Source organism: Felis catus, chromosome B3 (assembly GCF_018350175.1).
Source record: "Felis catus isolate Fca126 chromosome B3, F.catus_Fca126_mat1.0, whole genome shotgun sequence".
In the NCBI taxonomy this organism is placed as follows: Eukaryota; Metazoa; Chordata; class Mammalia; order Carnivora; family Felidae; genus Felis; species Felis catus.
In genome coordinates this window covers 47,069,986-47,091,948 of record NC_058373.1, presented here as the reverse complement: position 1 = coordinate 47,091,948, position 21,963 = coordinate 47,069,986, and the positions used below count along the sequence as shown (strand labels likewise).

The window sequence follows — 21,963 nt, the reverse complement described above, 5'->3', positions numbered from 1 at the left end:
GCCCTGCACTGGGAGGAGAATTGTTTAGAAATGATTTCAGGGTTAAGAGGTAAAAAGGGATGAATAACATATCATCAACATTGTTTGGACACGAATTCTGTATTTTTTTCAGAATGTATTTATATTCCATGTGGAATATAAAATGTCAGGCAATGAATTTTAGAATTGAAGCTGGGAATGTAAGAACATTATAAATTTATTGATAATACACATGCCAAGCAGGTAAGGAAAGAGGAGTGGGATCAAAATGACAGAAGTGGAACAGAGACCGATGTGATGGAGACCATCCGTGGGGACAGGAGGAGCAGACTTCCAGAGGCGAGGTGGGGGTCCCTGGAAAGCCAGCTTGGTGTCCGTGCTCCAGTTTGAGTGTGGTTAGACTGGTTAGTCCTAGTGACCCCCGATCCTTAGACTCCTGGATGGCCAAAGTGTCCATCCCTAGTATAAAAGGAACCTTTCTACAGACTCCCCCCACCCCCTCCTCTAGCCACTTTCCTTTTTGTATGAGGGGAGGGTATTTAGGAGGAAGCGGCAGCCTTCAATATTAAAAGCTGAATTTAGGGGCACCTGGATGCCTCAGTCGGTTGAGCGTCTGACTTTGGCTCAGGTCATGATCTCACAGTCTGTGAGTTCGAGCCCCACATCGGGCTCTGTGCTGACGGCTCAGAGCCTGGAGCCTGTTTCCGATTCTGTGTCTCTCTCTCTGCCCCTTTCCTGCTCATGTTCTGTCTCTCTCTGTCTCAAAAATAAATAAAAACATTAAGAAAAAAAAAAAAAGCTGAATTTCTTCCCCCTAAATAGAAAACTTTCGGTTGTCATTCTTACCTTCTTCAAACCACACTGAACTACGTAGGTTAGACAGCAGCTCTGCTGTCATTTCCAAACCTCAAAGCTTATTTTTGAAACTGTTTTCCCCGGGAGTTGTGAAGGCTTGACAATGTGAAGACATTTCCTTTGAAATCTTAGAAGTTTGATCAGTTTCCTATGTTTGCACCACAGAACAGATAGATAGGAAGGAAGGAAGGAAGGAAGGAAGGAAGGAAGGAAGGAAGGAAGGAAGGAAGGAAGGAAGGAAAGAAAAAAAGAAAAGAAAGAACATAAAGCTTAGTTGAGGTAAGACTGCCTCTTTCTGTCATGTTTGGGAATGAGCACATTTAAAAACCCGTCTGCGTTTTGCTAATATTAGGCTTTCCGCATTATGATTTTTCACTTTTATCTAGTTGACATTCTGTGGATACTTCCCCTAAAATTCATGTCTTCCCACCTGTCCTACAAGTGGTCTTTTAAGAGTGAATGTTTTGTCCACTCTTTACACACGTTAACTTGTGTGTATCATCAGACTGGCGGCAGCTTCCCTCGGAGCGAGACAGTTACAGGATCCCACTCGGGATGTTACTTTTTGGTTTGTCGCTCACTTCCTGTTTCTTGGAATTAAGTTCAAGACTGCTCTGAGGAAGCTCATTAGCTCCCTGCCTCTGCTTTAGATGCTCTTTTAAACGACTTATATGATAAAATAAGAATTACTCATTCCATGCAGACATACACAGAATTCTTTTCCTGTGCCAGGTGCTGTGCTGGGGGCTTGAGCGAGCCTGGCCTCGCTCGTGGGGACTGTCATCCTCAGGACAGAGGGCAAGCCATGGCAGAGACATTTCCAAATGCCTAGTGGTGTTTCCCCGGTAGCTAGGAGAGCCTCCGGAGTGGCTAGTGACTATGTTTCCAGGTCTTGGGGGTTCCCCTGGGAATTAGAGCAGTGAGGTGGGGATGTGTGGCCCAGCACTGTCACTAATCTCTGTGCTTAGCTGATAACATGTGATGGCCCAGAGAGAGGAAATGTTTCTGTCTGGCATATGTTCCTACTTCCAAGTGCTAAGCTCTTTGTTCTTACTCAGAAACACACTCATTGATCTCGCTAACTAAAGCAATTATCATCATTTAGTGGTCTTTTCCAAAAGCATTATTTCCACTCCAAAACACCACTTTTATTTGCCAAGTGTCACAATGTTACATCCTGGCAATTGGTCCACATTTATTGCCAAATTATGTAAGTCCTTGGTTGGGCTTAGTCCCCAACTGAGCAAATGTGTCTGTGGAGAGCATTAGGATTGTGGCATGGCCTGGTATCTGAAAATGAACAGCTGTCCTTAAACTCATTCATTAATTCAGTGTGTACACTGTGATTGGGAAGGAAATCCACATTTGTTTAAAACACCCGTGCCCAGCTGAGAAATGTCATTCTGTGAAAATATTGGATTGAGGTTTGTTGTCAAGGAAATGTAAATAGTGGACATTTCATGAAATTCAAATATGTGGATTAATTTACTAACAGGGAGCTAAGATTATAATAAACCAAGGTGGCCTTATTCAAAGATTGAAATGTAATTAGTGTTGACTGTAGTAGCAGCAGCTAATGAAAAGGGCTGTAAAACCCTTGAAAAGAATTTTCTTAATAAATATTAGAAGAAATATTTTCATAGAAAACTCAGAGTCAGCATAGAAGAGATTATTGGTGAGGAAGTTGTGACCCATTTAGCAAATATCATAAACAAAGCATTGCAGGGAGTAAAGTTATTTGTTCAGAAGCTCTTGTGTTAAAAAAGTACTTGTTACGAACTTGAATGAATACGAACACTTGTAGAGATCCAGAATAAAACGTGCCAGTCCTGCTCGGAATCAGGATTGAGACACACCCGGTCATCTTGGTCCTGGCCTTTGTGCGTTGCTTCTTCAGCGTAAGGCAGGTTGGTTGTTCTTATTCTAGTGTTGAGGTGTTCTGTAAATATTACTAGCCTCGTCAAGCTAGATCAGTTTAAAAGCAGGCGACTTACCTTTTTCAAAATCCCACTCAAATGATCATAAAGGCGCAAAAATGTTAAAAGCTACGAAGACGAAGAATGGCAGTGTAGACGCTGTGGAGATGAGCTCGATCACACACAGAAGAGTGACCGTTGTATTGGTGGGGTGATTGGGCTTCACCCTGTGGTGGCAGTGGTGGAGAAAGGAGGTGACTTTCCTAGAGAGCCGCTGGGAGGCTCAGGGATGGAAGGCATGAAGCCTGGGTTGCCATAGGAGGCAGGGATGAGGGGCCAAATTCTAGGGAACTGTGTAAGTACCTTCAGAACCAGAGCAGCTAGCTGTCCAGGGCCTCGTCTACACCCTGGATATCTGGATACCCATACGTTTCTGCTCTGTTGCCCACCCCGAGGAAGGGAAGGGAGTATGGGTGGCTGAAAATAAAGGGATTGAATGAAAGCTGGGACCTCCACACTCTTCCCTGCCCTGTCTCACAGTGCCCGCAGCCAGGCCTGGGCAGCCCCAGCAATGGATTGGGAGATTCCTTCCTAGAGAAATCAAACTGCACCAGAAAAAAATGCTCCAGATCCTGAAATGTGCGTGTCCCTCATTGGAAATCTTGGCACCTTTCCACGCCCATTACTTGAAGCTCGCTAGCTAATAACTCCGCTGCACACACACAGAGCCTCCAATCTGCTTTTAGGAATTCACTGCTAAATAGGATTGGGCAGCCAAGGATCCCAGTCTTCTTAGGAAAGGTTTCAACGTGAAAGAAAGGACCAAAACAAACTAGAAAGGAGAAACCTTATAGCAGATGCAGATACAGCAGAAAGCAGAAAAAACTTATTTTTTTGAAAAAAGTTATAGTTAGTGTCTTCCAAGGGAGAGAAGCTATCTTATGTCTAAAATGAGAATAGCGTTTATGACACAGGAACACTTGGAGAACAAAAAGGAGATAAGGGGGATGATAAATACTTGAATTTTTTAAAAAGTTGAGGATGTAGCTCTCAAGTAGAATTAAAAGGACAGAATTGAGAAGTGGATAAGAAAAGAAAATTGAAACAGCCTAACAGATACAACATTACTAATATATTACATGCAAAGACCAAAACAGTTCTCTGAACATTATCAGAGAAATAATAAGAACGTTTCATAGAACTGATGACATGAATTTCCAGATTGAAGAACTACATTAAACGCCCATGTTTTATAAAAGTGCCCAGTCTTACAAAACCCTCATTCATATACGTCATGGTGAAATTTCAGAAGAGCAGAGACAAAGAAAAGGTCCTAAAAACTGTGGGAGAAAAAGAAACAGGGCACACTTGGAAGAGAGGATGTCTTAATAGTAGAATTCTTAACAGCATCCCTGGAAGCTACAGGATAATGGAAGTAATACTTTAAAAAATTGGAGAGAGGGGCGCCTGGGTGGCTCAGTCGGTTAAGCATCCGACTTCAGCTCAGGTCACGATCTCGCGGTCTCTGAGTTCAAGCCCTGTGTCGGGCTCTGGGCTGATGGCTCAGAGCCTGGAGCCTGCTTCTGATTCTGTGTCTCCCTCTCTCTCTGCCCCTCCCCCGTTCATGCTCTGTCTCTCTCTGTCTCAAAAATAAATAAAAACGTTAAAAAAAATTTTTTTTAAATAAAAAAAATAAAAAATTGGAGAGAAATTTATTTCTTAGAAAAATTGTTTTTAATAATTTATTTTTTTTAAAGAGAAGCAGAGCTCGAGCAGGAGAGGGGCAGAGAGAGAGAGGGAGACACAGAATCTGAGGCAGGCTCCAGGCTCTGGGCTGTCAGCCCAGGGCTTGCAGGGCTTGAACTCAGGAGCCATGAGATCATGACCTGAGTTGAAGTCAGATGCTTAACCAACTGAACCACCCAGGCGCCCTGAGGGAAAATTATTTCTCACCTGGATTCTAAATCCAGCTGGCCTATCAATCAAAAGTAAGCATAGAATAAAGACATTTTTCAAAATACAAGGGCTGAAAACGTTTACTTTCTTGGGTCTTTTCTTAAGAAGCTACTCAGTTGTGCTCTGTCAGACCAATTGGGTAAACCAAGAACAAGGAGGGTCCAAAACTTAGGAAACAATATGGTGCAGAAGGAAGAGAGTAACCAGACCTTAATAGAGAGCAGGAGGATTGGCGGCTGCACCAGGAGAAAAGGGCACCAGATCATCTAATATGTTGGTTATTTGAAAATGAATACAGGTAAGCATCTAACACGTCATGTAGCAGATGAAAGAATTTAAGGTTAGGTATATTGAAATGAAGGCGAGTGCAAATAGCAATCACATATTAACTCTAGAAAAGTTAAATATTTTAAGGAGAGATGGCCATAGTTTTCAGTTTGGCTCTTTAATGAATAAACATTTATATAATCATAACAGTATATATTAAAGTAATATAAAAATATATTATCATAATAATACAAATATAAATAATATTGAGAAGCTAGCGGAGTGAGAAATTGGTATGTATGGTGTGTCCCATATGTAAAAGGGATACAAAGTTTCTGCGAGGCATAGTACTGAGCAACATGGAGGTGTATACCAGAGAAACAGCTAAAATTTGCAGTTGGTTTCCTCTGGGGACTGTGATCGGGATGGGGAACGGAGGCTGAAGAGGCCAGGTTTTCATTATGTCTTGTTTTATTTTGATTAAAATGAAATCACTTAATTCTGTTAGTATAACTCTGAAAGTAAAAGTAAGCATAATGACATAATTGGGATTGGTGACTTAATAATGAATTTGCAGATGAATATAACACTCTAAATTGTTCTTCTTTATAAAATTGGAGGTGATGATATCTAACATATTTAAAAGCATTTAAAAGAATAGTCACCAGCAGAAGTGACAGCACCATGCTAGTAGGAGACAGCTACATCCAGGAAGACTTAAGGCAAATTGAAAAGATGAAATAAGTAAGGATGTATGATAGCTGAGTAAATAATTGCTAAAGTTGTATGGATGTATTTTTTTTAAATTTTTTTTTTCAACGTTTATTTATTTTTGGGACAGAGAGAGACAGAGCATGAACGGGGGAGGGGCAGAGAGGGAGACACAGAATCGGAAACAGGCTCCAGGCTCCGAGCCATCAGCCCAGAGCCTGACGCGGGGCTCGAACTCACAGACTGCAAGATCATGACCTGGCTGAAGTCGGACGCTTAACCGACTGCGCCACCCAGGCGCCCATGTATGGATGTATTTTGAATTCCATGCTTTAAAAAAGAGACTATGTCCATTACCCATTAAATGTTGGCAAAAATTGTCCCTACAGAGGAAACCTCAGTACATTTAAAAAGGAAGGAATAATAGAAGTTTAATTTTCTGGCTACAGTGCATGTAGAAATTAACAACATAGAGAAATAAAGATCCTCTAAACCAAAACAACACAACAGCAAACATACTGGATGTGAAAAAACTTTCTGAGAAACAACTCATGGGTCAAAGAAGAAATCAAAACCACAACTTGAAACTATTTAGGAAATAATGATAGAAGCATTACTGTGGTGGAAGTTATTGGCTGCTCTCCGAGTGTCTGTTTGCTTCTGCCTTTTTACTAACACCATGTTGATTTTTTTGAGTGTCAGTGACCAGCTAAAAATCTGTTCCCCAGTCCATCCTTGTACATGGGGGTGGCCATATGATCAAGTTCTCACCAATGAGGTAGATATAAAGTAATATTGATGGATGGGACTTTCAGGAAATCTCCTTAGAAAGGTTGACTCAGCTGGCCTGATAAACCTTTGGCATATGTGATGCTGGTTAGCCAATCATAAAGTGTCTAATACATGCTACAAGTAGATGACTGGAAAGATAAAAGAGGTGTTGCTCAGAAATATCCTGCCATCCATTCCAGCCTTGGACTTCCTACCTCTGGGGGAAAAAAAAATTGCGAACTCTTAAGTTGCTATTTTGGGTCTCTTTGTTAGTAGAAACCAGCCCAGTTCCTAACTGACATAGATATCACAACACATGGGGTATAATTAAAGAATCAAAGTAAATGAAGCACGCAAGTCATGAAATTGGAAACAGAAAAACAAAAGCAAAGGAGAGCAGAAGGAAATAATAAAGAACTAGAACTCAATAAGAAAATTAAAAAAGGAGGGGCACCTTGGTGGCTCAGTCAGTTAAGCATCCGACTCTTGATTTTGGCTCAGGTCATGATCTCATGGTTCAAGAGTTCAAGCCCTGCATCAGGCTCCATGCTGACAGTGTGGAGGCTGCTTGTGATTCTCTCTCTGCCCCTCCCCCCTTGTACTTTCTCTCTCAAAAATCAAGAAACTTAAAACAAAATTAGAAAAATGATTGCTATGTCTTGAGAACTAGTTGTTTAGGAGAACAATTATTAAAAAATATATATAGATACACATTTTATTTACACAAGAGACCGGTGAAGAAAGCACAAATAAAGACACTGGATAACTCGAGATATAAAAGATATGAAATGATCTACGCTTTGTAAAAAAAAAAAAAAAAAAAAAAAACAAAAAAAACCTCTGTGCAAATAAATTTGAAAATGTGGATCTGATAGATGATTTTCTCAGAAAATGTGCTGCCAGACTGAGTCCAGAATAGAAAGACAACTGAAAAAGGCCCCTAGCAGTGAAAGAAATGACACAGCTGTTCTCTGTGACCAGTTGCTACTGTTCTTCCTGGGGCTTCTTTGCTCTCAGAGTTCTTCAGGGGGTGGAAGTGATTTCTGGTGGGAGGTCTCTGAGGGTGGGGTGGGCTGGGTGTCCTTCTCGGTCATCTGTGTGCGGTCTTTCTGACATGGTGGCCACACCCCACCAAAGGTGATGGCACCCGATTCTTAGCATTAGGATACATCACAAAGTAAAGGGCCCTGAGTCCTCAGTGTTTTATAACATTTTTCAGATCAGTGTGTTACTGGAGCCCTTTTGGTAAGAAAAGATGATGAAGAGTTATTTTTAATCATTTTCTCTGATTGTCAGCCTCACAAAGTCAAAAATGTTTTAAATGTTATATCCAAATAAATAGTGATAAAGATTTCAAAGCAAGGCTGTACATAAAAAAGGTTGAAAGTGTTATTCCAACAAGAAGGTCAATAATAGTACGGGAGAAAAGAAAAATGGTGAGCATCAGAATTCCTTAGCTCTTAATTGTTCCGTGGAAAAGTACCTTGTTCTCAAATGCTGGTAACTGGAACATCCTATTGGTTAAAAATAAATAGCATAAAGTGGGAAGAAACCAACTAAGGAAAAAAACCCAAAGCAACCAGAATGGGCTGTCAACTAGAAACGGAGTAAGGAAGTTATGCCAAAGGCGTCAGGTTAGTATGCCAGCCTTCCGCCCAGAGGCCAGGGTTCAAGCCCAGTGTTGACAACACTGTGGTCACAGAGGGCATCTGGAAAGGCCTGTTTGGGTGACCGTTTGGTTCTGAAGTGTCCTCGCTCCTTGTGTCTTCTTGAACTTGCCCCTCATAATCTTCATTTAAACAGATACGATTCGTACCTAATGCCCTCTTTTTACCTGTTTTTCCCTGGTAGCGAGAACCAGTGAACCATGGAGCTGTATTTCGGTGAATATCAACATGTGCAGCAAGAATATGGTGTCCATCTGAGACTCGCAAGTGATGATGGCAAAAAATCAAGGAATGCCCAGAACTCTAAGGCAGGCTCCTATGGTGTCAGTATTCGGGTACAGGGAATTGATGGCCACCCCTATATCGTCCTGAATAACACAGAGCGGTGTCTAGCAGGCTCGTCTTTTTCTGAAAACGGGCCACCATTTCCATCTCCAGTGATAAATAACCTGCCTCTGCATTCCAGCAACGGGTCTGTGCTAGAGGAGGACAGCGCAGAATTGCAGCTCCCAGAAAATCCTTATGCCCAACCTGGTCCTGTAAGAAACCTGAAACAATCCTCTCTGTTTGAGGGCAAGAATGGGGTTCTAGAAGGCAAAGAGGGGCCAGTGAAGCCATCTCACATGCTCAACTTTCAGCGGCATCCAGAGCTTTTGCAGCCCTACGACCCTGAAAAGAATGAATTGAACTTGCAAAATCACCAGCCTCCTGAGAGTAATTGGTTAAACACTTTAACAGAAGGTACCAACAATAAGAAGGCTTGGACATGCTTCCCCAAACCTAGTAGTTCGCAGCCTAGCAGCTCTCCTTTGGAAGATGTGGGCAAATCCAGCGTGACGGCCATTCGTTTGTGCAGCTCTGTGGTCATAGATGACCCCAAGAAGCAGACCTCAGTGTGCGTAAATGTTCAGAGCTGCACCAAGGAGGGGCTGGTAGAGGAGGCCCTTTCCCCCAGTGGGAGGTCCCTAACTGCCCACAGCCCACACACCCATCCCGAAACCAAGAAAGCCAGGCCGGACGTGCTTCCCTTCCGGCGACAGGATTCCGCGGGACCCGTCCTGGATGGAGCTCGGTCCCGGAGGTCCTCTTCCTCATCGGCAACTCCCACTTCGGCCAACTCTCTGTACAGATTTTTACTTGATGATCAGGAATGTGCCATCCATGCTGACAATGTGAATCGTCATGAAAACAGACGGTACATCCCCTTCTTGCCAGGAACTGGGCGGGATATTGATACAGGATCCATTCCTGGCGTGGATCAATTGATCGAAAAGTTTGACCAAAAATCTGGGCTCCAGAGGAGAGGAAGGTCTGGGAAGCGAAACAGAATCAACCCTGAAGACAGGAAGAGGTCCAGAAGCGTGGATAGTGCCTTTCCCTTTGGTCTCCAGGGGAACTCCGAGTACCTGAGTGAATTTAGCCGGAACCTGGGCAAGTCCAGCGAACACCTCCTCCGCCCGTCACAGGTCTGCCCGCAGAGGTCACCTGCTCAGGATCACCGTGGGAAACAGAGCGTGGGCCGTGCCTTCGCGAAGCTACAGGGGACCCCCCTCAGGCCTCCCCAGCAGAGCAAAGATGGGAAAGTTCCAGAAACCAGAAGTGGTCGGGAGAGTACAAACACGCATGCATCTTCCCTCCCAGCACAAAGTAAAAAGGAGGAGGAAATCAAAACAGCCACCGCTACGCTGATGTTACAGAATCGGGCGCTAGCAACTTCGCCTGACTCTGGTGCCAAGAAGATTTCTGTGAAGACGTTTACTTCCACCTCAGATACTCAGGTGATGCTAGTGGGTCCTTCTTTCTTTCCTTCTTTTTGCATTCCTTCTGCAGCCTCATGCTGCAGGAGGCTCTGGGAACACAGACCCTCTATCTTGAATCAGCAATTGCATATCCGATATTGTTTTAGTTTTCCCCTGCGGAGTTTTCAACCCACTGCCAATTGTATGGTTTTCCAAGTCAGTTCAGTACACCGAGAATCCCACTGTGGTCTTGCCTGTAAACGGACTTGTCAGAGCACAGAGAGGCTTGATTTTTTTTTTGTCAGCCTATGTGTGAGATCTCAAAGTGTGCAGAATTTGTTTCCATCCGGAGGTTCAGTGTTGAGGTATGTGTGGATATACTGATTTTTCTCATGAAATTGAGTGACCGGGTTAATACCTGGCCTGAGGAATTAGGTTAATTCTAATTTAGGTTAATCCAAAAGTGATGGAATTTATTTAAGTGATATATTTAGTGTTTTGGTAGTACTCATAAAAAATAATGATAGTGATAAAAGTGCTAATAAGGGTGTTAAGTGCCAGCCACTATTTGTTACATATTACAGGACTGCACCAACTCTGTGAAGGTAGGTACGATTAATCTCCATTTACAGGTGAGAAAATTGAGGTGAGGCAAAGTTAAGTAACTTGCTCAAGGTTACAGAGCTACTAACTGGTGGAGTCAGTTATAATGAGGATCCTTACCTGAGGAATTGTTTTCGGAAAGTAGGAAGGTGTTTGGAAGCTTCTGCTTCAGGGTTTCTGCCTGCTTCCTGGAAACTCCATCCTGTGATCTAATAACAGCCTTTATATTCCAGGCCACACCAGATCTGTTGAAAGGCCCGCAAGAGCTCACTCAACAAAGCAATGAGGAGACGGCCAAGCAGATACTTTACAATTACCTCAAAGAAGGGTTAGTGATATTCCTTAAAGGAGCAAAGTATTGTCCTTTCTGGTGGGGTCTTGATTTTTTTCTCCTGAGACCTTGTGTTTTGCCTTGCCTTTCTGATCTGTGTGAACTATTGAGGCTTGGGACTCAATGGCTGGAGTTTTCGTAACAGTATTTGAGTCTTGGGTACTGAGTGTGAAGAGCAAGGGGATGATGAATATATGTGATATATATTTTAATTATTTTAAACCTGTACATCCAACGTGAGACTGGAACTCACGACACCAAGAGCAACAGCCACATGCTTTTCTGACAGGGCCAGCCAGGCACCCCTGTTTTTCAAATGACTTTTTCTTGTTTAAAAAGAAGTTCAAAGATGGGAAGAATATCTACTCTTCGGTTTTCAACTAAGTCAGCCACCTTGAGTTCTTCATGCACAGAGTAGTAATCAATTATTCGCAGTTACAAAGAAAACCACCTCCCCCACCCCCTGAGTTGACATTGGCCAGGAGCCCCTACTTCTATGATTTTTAAAGCATGTATGACTCATTTAAAAGAAGTGCTTTTCACATACTTATCTTGGAGGTTGAGTTTGAGTAATCTGGTTTTCAGTCCTTGCTTAGATACTAAGTCAGGAATTTGCAGTTTCTGTTTCCATTGTCTCATCGGATAGGATTAAAAAGGAAAAAAACTTTACAGTCTGATGTGACTGCAAGTCACTTACTTGAACAAGTACCCATTGGTATCAAAACCCTTCGTATTTTTGCATCGTACCTTCCAAATATAGATCAGTAATACAAAGCTGACAAAATAGGTTCAGAATATAAGAGATGGGCTCTTTTTTTTGAGGTGAGGGAGAGGTAGTAACTGAAGAGATCCTTTTAGCTAAGAACTAGTTATTGGTGTCTCTCTGTGAAGGTTTTTACCATGTTAAGATTTAGGGAGAAGAACTTTTGATTTTTAGAATTCTTTCTCTAATTTTTTTTTTGCTCGTGATTTATTGAGAGACTGGGGAGACAGACTGTAATAGGAGGTGGCTATTTAAGGAAACTTATTTAAAATTTTCCTAATTGCCAGGTATGTGTGATAGAAGGTGTGGTAGAAGTTAATAAAACTCTGATCATTACCTGTGAAAATGTAGACAGCTGTGGTGTTGACAGTCTTGGCCTGGGGGATATATTTTTTTTAAACACAGCATAAAAACCAGTTAAAATCACTGTAGATCATTCTTAGCATTAAGATTTAAAAGTATAGTGTGTGACTGTGGGTTGTGAGAGAGAGACACACACACAGAAGAAATTCCTTGCTGGAATGAAATCAGTCATTTGAGTCAAACAACATATTAGTAAATTTTCACTGTGTGTTTTCTCCAGGCTTAGAATGTGGGTATATCTCTTTCACATGTTTGGGAATAGGAACTCTTCTCCCAAATTGAGTGGTAACATGTAACAAGGTGCTGGAAGAGAAATACGCCATCCATCCTGTTCTTCCCTCAGTGGTTTTGTCTGCAGCCTTAATTAATTCATACCTCTTGCAGTTTATCTTCTTAAACGGCTTGTTTGTGTGTCCTGGCATCTGAAGTATCCTGAGAACCGTGGTTGTGCCCCTTACTGGTTTTTTTTTTTCTTCCTGCTGCCTGTTTTCCAGAAGCACCGATAATGATGATGCAACTAAACGGAAGGTCAACCTGGTTTTTGAGAAAATCCAGACTTTAAAGTCTCGAGCAGCAGGGAGCACACAAGGAAATAATCAAGTAAATTGGAGTTTTGTATTCTGTAGAGGGCATTTAACTTGGAATGTGGCAAACAAATTGTTGTTTCTTCAGCCTGTACATTTGGTTATGGCAGTAAGTGGGAAGTTACCCGAGTTGTGAGCAGGACCTAAGATGGAAGACCATGCTTTAAATATTATTATTATGCACCAACTTTTTTTCAGAAAGGTTTTAAGATATTTTATTTTTAAAAATAATAGCATATTGGGGCTCCTGGGTGACTCATTTGGTTAAGTGGCCGACTTTGGCTCAGGTCATGATCTCATGGCTTGAAGGCTCCTGAGTTCGACCCCCAGGTCGGCCTCTGTGCTGACAGAGTCTGTGTCTCCCTCTGTCTCTGCCTCTCCCCTGCTTGCGCTCAGTCTCTCTCTCTCTCTCTCTCTCTCTCTCTCTCTCTCTCTCTCTCTCTCTCTCTCTCTCTCAGAAAAAATAAAAATTAAATTAAAAAAAAAAACCTATAACAAGACAAACAGGTGGTGAAACAAATAGGTAGTGAAATTTAGAAAGAGAAAATAAAAATAGGAAGAATGGGGCATCTGGGTGGCTCAGTCAGTTAAGTGTCCAACTTTAGCTCAGGTCATGATCTGATGGTCCATGAGTTTGAGCCCTGCATCATGCTGTGTGCTGACAGCTCGGAGCCTGTGACCTGCTTTGGATTCAGTGTCTCCCTCTCTCTCTCTGCCCCTCCCCCGCTCATGCTATGTCTCTGTCTCAAAAATAAACAAACATTAAAAAAAAAAAAAAAAGAATGGGAAGAATGACTTGAAATCCTGGATGGAGAACCCTAACATATTCCAAGGTATTGAAGGAAGGTAAGTGTGAACTGGACCCAAGCTCTAGAACTTCAGAGAGTCAGAAATAAGAGGATAAGAACAAGAGAATAAGAATAGAGACTGGTGAAGTCAACCAGCATGGGTGGGAGAGAAAGGAAAGAATGGATTGGGGCCAAATTCTTAAAAAAAAAAAAAAAAATCCTATTTATTATACGGAATTCCAGTTGGGACTTGGAGATTTTTTGTTGTTGTTAGAAGAGTCCTCTCATATTTGATGAACATCTGCTACATGTCAGACACACCTTGTGCCCTGAGAGGAAGCAACATTTAAGAGGGATGACTAAAAGCTTGTTCCTCAACCCTGCACCACCTGAATTGACATCCACTTCTTGCTTGTGTGTCTTCTCTTTCTCTTCTGGGGAATTCTGCATGGACAGGAAAGAAAATGCCAGAGACAAGTCACAGGAAGTTTGTCTATAGCTTCTTTGTAACTTTGGAAACAGATGTATACACGATGTTTTTAGGCATCAGCTACCCTCTTCTCTCTACTGTTCAGCACTCAGCTAACCCATGACTGCTGTTATGATATCCAGTAGAACAGTTACATACATACATTATTCCCACAGGGGAATCTTTGAATTATATACCATGCTTATAGGCAAGCTTCAGGGGTTCTCCATAGTTCTTACAATTGAAGTGTTTTGCTAAAACTCTTAAATCCAAATTACCGCTGTGAGTCTTGCTTTTCACTCACTGGCATATTTTTTGGGTGAGAACTACGTCTTTGGTCTTGATGTTGAGACTGTTTGTGGGCACAGACTAAGGGGATCTGGATCAAACTAGAGAAGCCCTTTAGAATCCAGGACACTAATGGTGTCTCAAAAGAGTAAAGAACGCTCTGGGAGAAGAAGGGAAGGCAGGGCGTTCTAGGTAGAGGGACCGGCATGAACAAATATAAAGAGGTGTGTGTTTGCTATGTTTAGGGGATTGGAGGTAGTTTAATGTAGCTGGAGCAGAGAGCCAGGATATGGGGAGGAAGTGCCAGGTAGAAAGGACCTTGGATATCACATAAGTTTCCATTTTAGGCTGAAGGTGATGGGCCATCATTGATGGACTTTGAACAGGAATGAATAGTGTCATATTTGTAGAAATTTATTCCTTTTGCAGCTTTTGGAGAGAGGTAAGGTAAGAGGAAGGGAGATCAGTTAGGCTGCTGGTGCATGAAGCCAGAGATGATGAGATGAACCATAGCTCTTCGACTTCTGGCTGAGATCACAGCACCATGACTGCTGAATTGCCCATACTTTTCTACTCTCCATCTCTCCCTGTTATTTCTGAATCTGATTATCTGCAGGCAAAGGCTTTGGAGTTTTATCTTTTTGGTGTCAGCTAAGTGATTTCCTATGAGAGAAGGAAAGACCATGTTGGAAACAGCAGAGCAGGTAGAGTTTTCATTTGGGCAAGAACAATGTACAATTTCTCATGAGTTGGATTTAGATTTCCATATTGGATTGTTCTCATTTTGCTTAAGGAAATAGGAAGTCCTGTGTTTTTGTTGACTGTTGGGTTCAGTTAACTTCACAGGAGTAAGTCAGGAAGTACCTCGTTCCAAGTTCATTATACACAGCTCACACCTGGATTCAGGTGCCGGAGAGCCAGGACATGGCATTTTCTAGCTTCATTTCCTGACTCCCGTTTGTAGTTTTCTAGCCACTTTGCTATAGGATTTTAGCCAAATCCTTTTGAGAGCATCTCCAGTTATTGTATCCATGGAAGAAACAAAAAGAGATCATTAATATTCATACTCAGATCAGAGATGATATTTTCTAATAGGCTCTCTTTAATCAGATCCCTCTTTGTTATATCTGTCTTCATTATGGAAATGTAGCATCCAAAAGAAGAAAGCCATTGTAGCTAGCATCCGTTTATTTATTACTTGTATACAGGCATATGCAGAGAGTGAGAAAATTTCTGGTTATGGAGCAGTTAAGTCCCAATGTCATGGAAGTTCTGTAATAGATGGATTGTGTGAAGGGCCTCGGAGACACGGAGACATGGGCTTTGGGTATAACTTTATGCAGTGGATGAATCTTCAACAAATATTTATTTTTATCTTTTTATATTGTTCTATTGGCATCTGACTCATATACAGTAAATTGCACAAATCTTAACTGTGTAGTTTATTGAGTTTATTTTATTTTATTTTATTTTATTTTTTTTTAACATTCATTTATCTTTGAGACAGAGAGAGACAGAGCATGAATGGGGGAGGGTCAGAGAGAGGGAGACACAGAATCCGAAACGGGCTCTAGGCTCTGAGCTGTCAGCACAGAGCCCGATGCGGGGCTCGAACTCACGGACCGTGAGATCATGACCTGAGCTGAAGTCGGCTGCTCAACCGACCGAGCCACCCAGGCGCCCCTATTGAGTTTTTAACAGAGGTGTGTGCCCATGCACACACCACCCAGATGAAGATACAGAACGTTCTGATCATCCCCAGAAAGTCTCCTTGCGTCCCTGTCTCTATAGGGATTTACATTTGAATTGGATCTTAAGATTTTGGTGTTACTGCTCAGATTGTATTTTGGGAGACGGAGAAAATAAAGCATCTTGAACATTTACATTAGAGAATCTTTGCAATAATTATAGGCTTCTAATTCTTCGTCTGAAGTCAGAGATCTGTTGGAACAGAAAAACAAGTTGACCACAGAAGTGGCCGAACTTCAGAGACAGCTTCAGCTAGAAGTCAAGGTACCTGTTTTTTCCTTTGTTTATTATTAACATTTCTGTCTTGCTCGATAATATTTTAAGCACATTGGGATGCCCAAGTGAAGTGAAAGTCAGGTGTTTTTGGTCCCCAAAAGAAACATTCCTCTCACCACTGAGTAAAAATTCCTGTATATTTGGCTCCTGCTGTCCAGAGAAATTTTTATGTTTCTATTTTTTAAGTAACCAAAGCATATAGACACCATTTGCTCTGACAGAGTGAAACACTGTTGGATTCAGGCAGGCCAGTAGGAAACTTAAATGCATATAAAATACCCAAACTGAGTGATAGAAATAGCAGACCGAGGTTTAGCTGTCTTCATAGTTCTTTTAGACATATTACAGCTCATTCAATATTTAATATTCTTTCCAGTTGCAAAGTCCCATGCGAAATGATGTAGTTTGATTAAGTTTTCTAATAAGTAAGTGCAAAAGCCATGGAGTCCATCAGAGTTTGGAGGTAATCTGTGGGATTGCGTTAGTGTTGAGTGGAGGTACTTTCAGATCACATGTATTTATATTAGAATCAGCAGAACATCAAGGAAGAGAGAGAGAGGATGAAAGCAAACTTGGAAGAGCTCCAGGGCCAGCACGACAGTAAGGTGGAAGAGAACTCCATGCTGCAACAGCGACTAGAAGAAAGTGAAGGGGAGCTCCGGAAGAACCTGGAGGAGTGAGTCCCGGGCCAAGAGCCTCTGCCCTTCCTGGGTTCCTGCATCCCACGTAGCCAGAATCTTTTTGTCCGTTTAACACCAACCAGCCTTCCAGATGTTAATAGGGGCTGCTGACCCTTCCTTTTCTCCCTCTTAACCTTTTAAAATGGGGAAACTGGTGACACATGCAGAAAGGTTAATAATTTAAAAAATCTTTATATACCTTAAAAAATGCCTTGTCAAGTTTCAGCCCCTTAGAGTGGCTCTTCATAGCAGATAAGTGAGAAGCAGGGAATACAGAGTGTTGATATCTAAAGACAGAGTTCTCGAGGGATCTGGACCCAGCCTCTAAAAAAGCACATCATATCACTTCTGTAACCTCCTAGTTGGTGAATTTTCTCCTGAGTGTTGCTGACCAGTGCTTATGCGTCTGTTGAGTCTGCGGAGAGGGAAAGTCAAAGCCAAGATGGCTCTGTCATTATGTCATCTTAAAATCTGCAACAAAAGGATCTGAAACCAGTGTCCGAAAATGTACAATGCTATGAAGCTCTGTGGACATGGTGGAAACCTTAAGTGAAGGTTTAAGTGGGGGTGAAATCTAGAAGGGAATTCAAGAAAAATAAGACATTATATAATAAAATCATTTAATTGCCCTTGCTATTTTGATGATGTAGTTTCTGCTTTTAAAGCATTCTTAGAGGTTAATTCCGGAAGAATTGGTGAGAAAAAAGCAAAATTTAGGGTATAGTAAAGACTTAACAAAATAAAAAGGTAAAACAGTTGTCAGTTTGATTTAGAGCAGAGGTTGGCAAACTTTTTCTGTCAGATAGTAAATACTTTATGGTTTATGGGCCATATGGTCTTTGTTGAACCCACTCAGTTTTGCCATTGTATTGTGCAAATGACCATATGCAATATATAAATGAATGAGCATGGTTATATTCTGATAAAAAAATTGGCTGTGGGCCATGATTTGCCAGTTCTCCTGGGGCTGGGGGTAGGGTAGGGTAGGGTGGGAGGTAGGGAATAGGGTGACTTTGGTGAAGGCATTATCAAAGAGGTTGTGCTTTTGGGGGGTCAATTTCTCATCTTATTGTCTAAATTCCAGGACCCTGTGGTCTCCTTCTGGGGAGAAATGGTCACTGTATAACCTTTCCCATTACATTGGTTTGAGTTCTCATTTGTCTTCTTGTTAGGCAAGTTAGACTGAAGTCATGAGTTCTCACCAGTGCCTTTTCTGGTTTGTGATGCCTTGTTCAGTATAGAATGGACAACAGGGGAGGCTCTTTGGGGCTTTAGATGACTCTGCTTGACCATCCTAAGGTCCACAATCAGACTGGGTGAAAAAAAGCTGGGCCCAGGAGAGTCTCTCTAATGGGCTTCCTTCCCTGCCAGACTGTTCCAGGTGAAGATGGAACGGGAACAGCACCAGACTGAGATCAGAGATCTTCAGGACCAGCTTTCAGAAATGCATGATGAGTTGGACAGTGCCAAACGATCCGAGGACAGGGAGAAGGGAGCTCTGATTGAGGTAAGGGGGACTGTGGGATCAGCTGATATGAAAGCATCTGCCTGGAGAGGATGGGATGGGTGGAGGTGGGGCAGACTGGATACTATGAGCCATAGTCTGTTACGTGTATTTGCTGCACTGTGCCTATGACTAGATTCCATAAAAGCATCACAGTATTATTTCCTTGTAGATTAATAGTTTTTAAACCTTGTCTTAGGAAAAATTTCAACCATACAGTAAAGTAGAAAGAGCAATTTATGAACTCCCACGGAGCTCCAACCCAGATCCAACAGTCGTCAACCTTTTGCCATACTTTTACCATTTCTTCATCTGTCCCTTCATTTATCCCATTATTTTTTCATCTGTCCATCTGTTTGTCTTTGCTGAATCATTTCACAGTTGATTACAGATAATACCACACTTCACTCCTAAATTCTTTGGCATGCATCTTAAAAAAATTAGGGAATTTTGTTATAACCACAATACTATTATCATGCCTAAAGCAATTAATAATTCCTATAATATAACATTAATGCTAATACCTGGTCCTTACTGAGAATTTACCAGTTGTCCCTCAAGTATATTTTATAGTTGTTCCTCCATACCCCAAGCCAGGATCCAACCTAGAATCCCATATTGCTTTAATTGTTTTCTCTCTTTGAGTTTGTCTTTGTATAGATTTTGGTGCATATTTCCAGCTTTCTTCCATTCCATTGGTTTTTGGAAGAGACCAGACCAATGGCCCGTATTTTGGATTTGTCCGATTGTTCCTTATGGGGTCCATTAACTTGTTCCACTATCTTGTGCGTTGCCAGTAAATTTGAGGTTAGATCTAAACACTAACAGATTCAGGTTAAACTTTGGGTAAAAACACTTTGTAAGTAATACTAACTATGAGAAAGCATTTTAAAGATGTTAGTGCCCATACAGCACTTATCACAGTTAAGTTTTTGTTTAAGGCTCCTACAAGACTGTAAGCTGTAGGAGGCAGGGTTGGTGATGATTGGCTTAGTGTTTTATCTGCAATAGCTGTACCTGTGACTGGGACATATGGCACTCGGCACATATTTGGTGGATGGTTGGATGGATGCATTATGAATGAATGAATAAGTGAATGAATGAATATATTTGCTGTGTACATAGGCTGCCTATCTGGCTTTTGCCCGTATGAGTATATTCCCTACTGAATATTTAGCTCTTCTGAATCCATGACTCAGTGGATGAGGTTGACTCTTTCCACTGCTTAACATTTGTTGATGATTGCGTGGTTTTCCAAAGACCATCATTCTCTCTCCCCTGAATTAGATTGCCATTCTGTTGAGGTGGTAGATACACACATAGGTTATGAACATTGACATTGTTTTGTTGGGAATTGGGTATAATCGAGGCTCAGAAACAGAACTTGTATCTCTGCACTCATTTAGATGTTTTGATGTTGGCTATAATACTATCATAACCTGTATTCTTGGCATGGTTTTGACATTTATTTCCTTATAAGCGTTGGTTTATAGGAACAGTCACAAATAAATGATACAAAATTTAGAATGATGCAAAAAAAAAAAAAAAAGCCCATAAAAAAATAAAGGTATCCTGTCAACCTTTAATTTTTATTTTCTACCACTTTCCCCCTAAGGACCTGGGTCTTTTCTTCATCCCCTGTCTTGGAGTTAAAGTTTCTGGCTGCCTGTAAGTGTCAGCTGTCAGGTGTTTACTCACCCCCTTCCTTGTTTGGTTTTGGAGTAATTGCCCAGGAGGGATTTTAGTTCTTGCTCTTTAGAACTTAGAGTCTCTTCCCCATGACTTGGCAGTGATGGAGAGCAGAGAGCTTGTGGCCACCCAGGATAGGCCTACTCATGGATTCATTTTTCACATGGGCAGGGGGAAATCTCTTCTCTTCTCCTCACACAACCATCTCTCTGTCTCTGTTTGGACCTTTTCTCCCAAACAGGCCTCGGGCCTGTTCCTTAGCACCTATTTCCCTTTTTATCCAATGACCTCTATCTTAAAAGCCACCACCTTTGTGGGATTAGACTGCTTCTCGTGGTGCTGCCTTCTTCAGAGGGCTGAGTTACAAAGACAAGGTGCATTAGAATGAGGCTTTGAAAATGGGTGTATTTGTCCCTGAAGTATTAAAACATCATAAAATGAAATCTTGAAACGGACAGGTGGTGGAAACATTTTCCGCACACTTTAATGACTATTTTTCTGCATTTTCTGTTTGCCTTCCTATCCATTGAGAACTTTCATTTGCCCTTCTGTAATTTAGGGACAATTATAGTGCCCCTGCAGCTTTGATACCTGCTTTTATTTTATTTATTTTTTAAATTTTCTTATTGTTTTTCTTATTTTTGAGAGAGAGGCAGACAGAGAGCAAGCAGGGAAGGGCAGAGAGAGGGGGACTCACAGAATATGAAGCAGGCTGTGAGCTGTCAGGACAGAGCCCGATGTGGGGCTTGAACTCACAGACCGCGAGATCATGACTGAGCTGTAGTTGGCCGCCCAACCAACTGAGCCACCCTGGTGCCCCAATACCTGCTTTTAGAAGTTCATTTTTCAGAAACACTTTTCCTTATTATACTCTATAGTCTTCATAGTTCATCTTTTAAGGAGATAAACCGTAGTACGTTTCATCATCCTTCTATATTTATTGTTTCTCTTTTTATTTTCAATTACGTAAAAACGTATTGAACATTTTTCACATGTATCCTTTTACTACTTTAGAAAAATTTCCTAAGGGTAAGCTTCCAGAAATGATGTCGTTGAACAGTTTATGGCTTTCAATAAAAATGTAGCTTCACAAACAAATTTAAATAGAAGACTGCCATGAATCCTATGATTCTTGTATGGACACTTTATTGATTCTAAAAGAGGAAGGTGTTAGCTGTTGGGAAGTCTTTTAAGTTGCTCAATTTGTTCACTAAATGAAACCTATAATTGTTAGTTGTTCTTTTTATCTGGTATGCTGTATCCTTTTAGGTTCATGTTAGCACATTTGACCTTGCTTTATTCTGTATCTGTCCCTTTCTTCTAAAAATTTTTTTAAGGTTTTTTTTTTTTGAGAGAGAGGAGTGATGTGCGTGCATTAGTGGGGGGAGGGGGGGTGCAGAGAAAGAGGGAGACACAGCATCCTAAGCAGGCTCCAGGCTTCAAGCTCAAGCTGTCAGCACAGAGCCTGATGTGGGTTTCAAACTCGCTAGCTGTGAGGTCATGACCTGAGTGAAACTTGGATGTTCAACCAACTGAACCACCCAGATGCCTCTGTCCCTTTCTTCTGGCCGGCTAATTCAAAGACATGTTGGCTTTGCTTCCTTCCCCATTTCTTGCCTAGCACTCACTAAGCAACAGAGCAAAGGAATAAATTTCAGTTTTTAAATCTTTTTAGAATTGTCACCTTTTTAAGAAAAGGGGATAATTCTGATTTGAGCCACGTGCTTCTTTGCCTCTTTAAGCACAGTGTACTGAGTGTATATTAATGAATATGATTTAATTAATCAAATAGTTTAGTGACTTATTTACAGTGGTAACTAGGATAAGCATATGAACCTCAGTTTTGGTGATGTGTTTTCAGGTTGGTAATGAGAGACACAGAAAGGAAACAGAGCACATCTGCTCTTACAGATGTTCCCAGTGTTGCTGGCTTTCTCATTATTTGCCTCTTCCTGTAAAAGGAGGACTGTAATCTGCTGTCTTTCTGCAGGATTAGTTGGGGTACAGTTAGCTTC

At 41.5% G+C, this 21,963-nt stretch overlaps 1 protein-coding gene across 4 annotated transcripts in view; it reads left to right on the top strand.

The window, feature by feature from the left end:
* The window catches only part of CGNL1 (cingulin like 1), a 158,821-nt gene that overhangs the window by 49,413 nt on the left and 87,445 nt on the right, over positions 1–21,963 (top strand). For 3 of the 4 annotated variants that reach the window (XM_023255302.2, XM_023255300.2, XM_023255299.2), the window contains exons 2-7: positions 8,307–9,900; positions 10,698–10,792; positions 12,416–12,521; positions 15,962–16,063; positions 16,603–16,751; positions 18,127–18,262. In XM_023255302.2, the coding sequence (XP_023111070.1) occupies positions 8,323–9,900; positions 10,698–10,792; positions 12,416–12,521; positions 15,962–16,063; positions 16,603–16,751; positions 18,127–18,262 (2,166 nt within the window). In that variant the 5' untranslated portion in view covers positions 8,307–8,322. The remainder of the gene's footprint in view (positions 1–8,306; positions 9,901–10,697; positions 10,793–12,415; positions 12,522–15,961; positions 16,064–16,602; positions 16,752–18,126; positions 18,263–21,963) is intronic. The other variant, XM_023255301.2, reaches the window with a different exon arrangement.